Raw genomic sequence first — 6517 nt, 5'->3', positions numbered from 1 at the left:
TTGCTGCTGTCCCCATTGGGGAATGATGAGTCCCAGTCTGTGTTGATTTCCTTATTAATCATAGTGCTAATGTACTAAACAAAACTTTGAAAGAAAATTATCATGCTCTCTGTGATTGTGAATCCACCATGGTGGACATGATGAAGACCGCTTGGTCTTGATTTCTCATTGGCTGACCTCCACTTCCCTTCCATTTTTACAGAAATCTCCAGTTTCCCCCCCCGCTTAACTGTAACCCCCCCCCCCCCCCCCCCCTCCAGAAATTACCATACTAGAAAGTGAAAAAGAGAAAGTTGTCCTATTTTCACAACGTTACAGAGGTTTTATTAGAGACACGGCTAAGCGGTTTGCAATTTGGAATAATTTGCGAAAGCTTAAAAATCTTCAGCATTGAATTGCACAAATGAGACATTCTTGTCAGAGGTCATTTTGGAAAAAAAATTAATTAAAAAACAGCAGCCGACAACACTGCACACAGACTGGTGCTTAATAAGCAAGCGAATAAGGCAGATATCTTTTTGTGGAATCTTTTTACCTGCTCTTTGATCGTTTGCTGTTGTAGCTGTTTGTTGGTTGATGAATTTTTTTTTGTGAGCTTTTAGCTGGGATTCTGACACTTCTGTGGATAGCACACGTCTGCATTTAAATAACAGATCTGGTGGTACATCCCATTAAATCAGATGTTCTCCCTCTTGCCCCCGACACCGAGATCATTGGGGTTCAACGGGTTAATTGTTTAGTTACTTTGTGTAGTATGAATGGCCATAAGGAAGGTTTTTATCAGTAGGAAAACCTGTAAAAAGCAGCTAAAAATCCAACATTTCTGCTTGTGCTTCATTGTGATGACAACTTAAGACAAACAACTTAGGAATTATAAATGGCTTCAAGCATACATTCAGGCCTGTGAGACTTATTTAGACATTGAGACAATGAGCCATGAGCCTCTGTGCTACATGCACACATTTCTGCATCTCTGCCATTCAAAGACAGTTTGTATATAGTTTATTTTATGTAATATTCAATACTGAACCATAAATGCAGTGTTTTTCAGTATTTTTATGCATTTGCTAGTACTAGGAAGGACACATGAGGTTTATAGCCGGGACAAGTTTGAAACCGTTCGTCCTCCACAATGGAAAACGCCTAAAAATAAAAATGGTTCTCAAATGTTGCTCATTTTGTATTTCTTTGCTTTATGGTGGTGGTCAGAGGGCCCGGTGGCGCCAGTGTCCGGCAGCCTCGCCTCTGCCCCTGGGCAGCTGTGGCTACAATGTAGCTTGCCATCACCAGTGTGTGAATGTGTGTGTGAATGGGTGAATGACTGACTGTAGTGTAAAGCGCTTTGGGGTCCTTAGGGACTGAGTAAAGCGCTATACAAATGCAGGCCATTTACCATTTATCACGCTTGCATTTAAATCCGGCTCCCCAGTCCCTCTGAGTACCCAACCTGTACAACGGGGTGCCCAATCCCAGTCCTCGAGAGCTACTGTCCTGCAGCTTTTAGATGCATCCCTACTCCAACACAGCTGAATCAAATGGTTTGATTATCTCTTTGGCATGCCATGAAGTTTGGCAAAGGCCTGGTAACAAGTCTTTCATTTGATTCAGGGGTTTTTTCGTTGCAATTCTTCAAATGTCCTCTGGAGGGCAACAATGCAACTGTAATGCATCTAGTTTGCCGGATATACGACAAAAGAAGAAGGATGTTTTAGTTTTTAGCATCGGAAATATCCATGGTTTCACATATTTACCCCTGGGTAGTGTGAAGAAGCGGGGATTCATGGGCAAGTCGCGCGATTTAAGTGAGTTTCAGCGGGGTATGATAGTGGGAGCCCGAAACGCCGGGTGTAGCATCTCACAGACAGCGAACCTGCTGGGCTGTTCAAGGACCGCGGTGTCCCGAGTTCACAGGGAATGGTGTCAGAAGCAGAAAACCTCCAGCGACCGCGGAGCTAGCGGGAGGAAGCGGCTCGTCGACGAGAACGGAGAGAAGAGACTGGAAAGGATCGTGGAGGCTAACAACCAGGCTACGATTGAGGAGATCCATGCCTTGTACAACAGCAGTGGGGTGGAGAAACCCATCTCACTGAGGACTGCCCAGCGGACCCTGAAGAGGCTGGGTTACAGCCGCAAGACGCAGGGAGAGGACGTCCTCATCGCGGCAGGGCTGGAAGCTTTAGCCGAGTACACATCCGGCCAAGAACACACGGACACCTCGACGGACATGAAGTGTGAGGTGCAACAGGAGCCAAAGATCGAGTCCTCCACGACGGAGCTTGCGCGCAGTAACGAGAATGACTTGGAGACATGAATGTAGTAGTAAAGAACTGGATTAAACCATTCTGATGTCGCGATATTTCCAGAGTTGCCCACTGTAGAGCTGTTATTTAACCCCCCCCCCCCCAGTTTATTCCGATGTCTTACAAAATATCCGCCTTTGTTTTTCGCGCCAGATCAGGAGTTTTATTTCAGTGTAATCATGTGCAAACAACATCTTCCTCAGCCAATTTAGTCACTTTCAAAACCATTAACAAGAAAAATGCATCCAGATGTTGGACCCTTATCTTAACAGCTGTCAGATATTCTGTCTATACGGAACAGAAACGTGGATGTTATAATAAAAAATTTAAAATTCAAAACGCCAAAATAACCATTAATATATTAAAGATAGATCCTTTATTTTCCTCATGGTGAAATTTGATCTGGACTGTAGAAAACTAGACCCATAAACACAGCACCAGCAGGTACAGACACATTTATTAACAGCAGGCATCGCTCAGGGTGCCGTGTAGCCTCAGCTCATTTTAGGCTAACCTTTAAAAGTCTCCACAGAGGAACAAAGGAGTTTTGATTCTTGCTGTTAAAGTCTAAACTACCTGGCTGTCGGTAACAACTCATACTGAGAGTACAGGATGAGGGAAGGATCACAAATGACTCACTCTGCTTGTTTAAGTACCCACTGGTCAACAAACAATTTGAAGACTATAACAATCGCTCTAATCAATCATTGTTATTGCAGTCTCAACCAAGCACGTTAACTCTCCTGAACCATGGACATTTTCACATTTGAAATAAGGCGATCGCTGTCAGGGTTTGCACTGTCATTACTAGAGCAAACACCATTTCAGTCAACTGTAAAAATTAATATACCGGTAAGCAGTGGCTTATGGGAAAAGTCTCTGCGAATGCCAAATATGATTTAAAGTGGTGCTATTTATTTAAAGCGTTCAAAGGTCTAATAAATCAGAAGGAGCCGTGTGCTTTATTGCATTTCAACTTACTTAACTTAGATTAAACTTGGACTGAGGTAATCCACAACCCAGTTTGTTCACTGCAGCTGTAACGTGAGCACCCTGAGGTAGCATATCAGGGAAGTTTGCTATAATAAAAATATTTTAAGTGGTCTTTCTTGTTTGTTTGCTTTTCATTCATAACAATTTACAGAACTCAACCACAGCACCTCTTCAATCCGTCCTTACACACAGCTGATCGAGCTAACTCTGATTACTGTCCCTGGAACTGAAAACAAAAGTTAATCAACCTGGAGTTTAACATTAAACACTTTTTCCCCCCAACCTGCCATCTGGAGTCATCCACTCGTGGGGTTGTACTTTGGCGTATGTTTGCATGTTTGTCTGTGAACAGTTTCGTCACCCTTATGCAAGATGCTGTCACAAATCTGTTTGTGTTACAGCTGCAGTTCCCATCAGGGTGATTACACACAAGTGTGTACAGTTACATCTTTATCTAAATGTATTTATTTATATAAAAATGAATTCAAACAGGAGGTTGTTAGTTTGTGATATTATTCATTACTTTGACTTAAATTTACAGCTGTTGTATTGAAGTTTGCATATGACTGTGTTGCATTAGAGATTTATAGCCAATCCACTGTGTTGTTTATCTTTTTGGAATAAAATTCTCAAGGAAATGCATCACTTTCTCTTGTATGTTGATTAGAGTGAAGATTTAAAATTAGGTGGGTCCCATGGGATCTTCTGTTTTCTAAGTTAGACCACAGCACGCTTAACTTTAGGAATGGTTGCTTTAAATCATCACTGTAGCCTTTTCTTTCCTGAATTTTCTATAATTGCACAGCTGAAATAAAGGAAAATGATTTTCTGTGTATTTTGTACATAAGAAAAACATGACTGTCAGCGTGGGATTCCTGAGCTTGCAGAGGACAGACAGTGTTTACTTAAACATTTTGCTTTGTCCAAAAGGAAAAAAAAAGCACATTTGCATACTGAAAGTTTTTTGGGTATAAAGGGGCCACTCGATATTTAGTGGGGAGTCTAGCCTTGAACAAATTGCTTTCTGTCAGCCATGTATGATGTAAACCGTTTTAGTGCTGTGTCCTTGATTCCAGTGCTGGCCAGTCGTAATAACAGAAGATGACAGATGGAATCGAAAGCAGAACTGAGGTCAAGGATATGCATGTGATGCAAGGATGAGGTCCCTCTTGAAACAAAAGCTATTTTCCTGCTGTGTCTGAATGGCTCTTAAAGTTATTATTAATTAAGTAAGCCTGGACCTGTGATGCTGCAAGGCATGCTCCAGAATCTCAGAGATAAATGGAAAGCTGGAAATGGGACAGTATGACCTGTGACAGTATAAGCATGTGAAAGTTTTCAGGGTGTTTTACGTGGCTTCATTTAGGAAAAACTGGAAGGGAAAATAAAAGTATGGATGACGATTTTATTTAATACTTTTACCCATTCACACGCTGACTGAATGTAGTGTAAAGCACTTTGGGGTCCATAGGGACTAAGTAAAGCGCTATACAAATATTTACCATTTACCATCTGTTTTTACCTATCCACGTGTAGTTTGTTCTCAAAACAACTACAAAAATACAGAGTTGCAACTGAAATAATACATAACTTTTAAAGACAACTCTTACACAGCAAAAGTTGCTGGGTATACAGACATAAAATGATGACGATTTGCAGAATCCTCTAGGTCACAGCTAGTATAAATCACCTTTCTGACGAAGATGATAATGTTGAATGGGGGAGATGATTTGTCACAAAATCATCCTGTGAATTAGTGGATTAATTTGTGATCACTGTCTCTCATTAATTCAGGACGAGTCTGATGAGCTTTTTAAAGTTCTGCTGATTTAGCTTAAGTGTGTGTGTATGAACACATGAGTTAGTTTTAGTGGTGGGCCTGGTGGTAGTATGGCTGCATAGCTGATTTTCCGGGGGACTTTATGCATATTTTAAGAGCAAAAATCGAAAAATCACCAATGCAACTCAGGAGGGCGACAATAAGCCTTCATTCCAGCCTAATGTACCGAAAACCACCGAAGTAGAATGAGTATTTCTATCTGCAGCGCTTCTCACCGTTTGTGCACCATGATGGGCAAGTCTCGGGATTTAAGTGAGTTTCAGCGGGGTATGATAGTGGGAGCCCGAGACGGCGGGCTCAGCATCTCGCAAACAGTGAACCTGTTGGGTTTTTCAAAGACTGCGGTGTCTCGAGTTTACAGGGAATGGTGCCAGAGGCAGAAAACCTTCAGTCAGCGGGGACCGTGTGGAAGGAAGCGGCTCGTGGATGACAACGGAGAGAAGAGACTGGAAAGGCTGGTGGAAGCCAACAGCGAGGCTACGATTGAGGAGATCCATGCCATGTACAACAGCAGCGGGGTGGAGAAGCCCATCTCACTCGCAACTGCCCGGCGGACCCTGAAGAGGCTGGGTTACAGCCGCAAGACGCAGGGAGAGGACGTCCTCATCGCGGCAGGGCTGGAAGCTTTAGCCGAGTACACATCCGGCCAAGAACACACGGACACCTCGACGGACATGAAGTGTGAGGTGCAACAGGAGCCAAAGATCGAGTCCTCCACGACGGAGCTTGCGCGCAGTAACGAGAATGACTTGGAGACATGAATGTAGTAGTAAAGAACTGGAATATTCCCATTCGACATCCCAGTATTCCAAAAGAAAACTGTCCACTGTAGAGCAGTTCGTTATTAATTAAAGAAAGTTAAAGAAAATATGCCTTAGAAATATGTTTCCTCGAGTTTATTATTAAGTTTTTATGACTTGCAAAACGACACACTTTGTTTTGGGGCCAGATCAGGATTTTTATTTCTTTGTAATCAGATGTGCAGAGAACATCTTCCTCAGATAATTCAGTCATCTTCAAAACCATTGAAAGAAATCTGCCTCCAGATGTTGGATACTTTTATTTGTCCCTTACCTTAACATCTGTCAGGTGTTCTGTCTATAAAATACAGGTTATAATGGTATCTTGATCGTGACCTGTTTTTATTTGTTGTTGTTTTTTTTTGTGTGTGTGTGTTTTGCAAAACTAGAGCCATCAATACAGCATCACTCATATCGAGAACACAGGAATAATGATGGATCACGACTGATTCATTTTGCTGGTTTCAGTACACACTGGTCAAAAACAATTTGAAGATAATTAATGATGGTTATGAGCCGTTATTGTTGCTGCAGACAGAGACTGAAGTCACTTGGAGGAGTGACCACTGAAAACTCTTCGCCCA

The 6517-nt window shown here is 42.2% G+C and overlaps 1 protein-coding gene across 1 annotated transcript; it reads left to right on the top strand.

Moving 5' to 3' along the window:
* Nucleotides 1-1378: 1378 nt before the first annotated feature.
* LOC113014605 (uncharacterized) lies at nucleotides 1379-3404 on the top strand. The gene has a single exon (XM_026156262.1). It carries the CDS (start codon nucleotides 1634-1636, stop codon nucleotides 2309-2311), a length of 678 nt encoding a protein of 225 aa, XP_026012047.1. The 5' UTR covers nucleotides 1379-1633; the 3' UTR covers nucleotides 2312-3404.
* The last annotated feature ends 3113 nt before the right edge of the window (nucleotides 3405-6517 follow it).

The sequence above is a fragment of the Astatotilapia calliptera genome, chromosome 22 (assembly GCF_900246225.1).
Source record: "Astatotilapia calliptera chromosome 22, fAstCal1.2, whole genome shotgun sequence".
In the NCBI taxonomy this organism is placed as follows: Eukaryota; Metazoa; Chordata; class Actinopteri; order Cichliformes; family Cichlidae; genus Astatotilapia; species Astatotilapia calliptera.
Note: the sequence above shows the minus strand (reverse complement) of the source record. Positions and strands in the feature narration are given on the sequence as shown.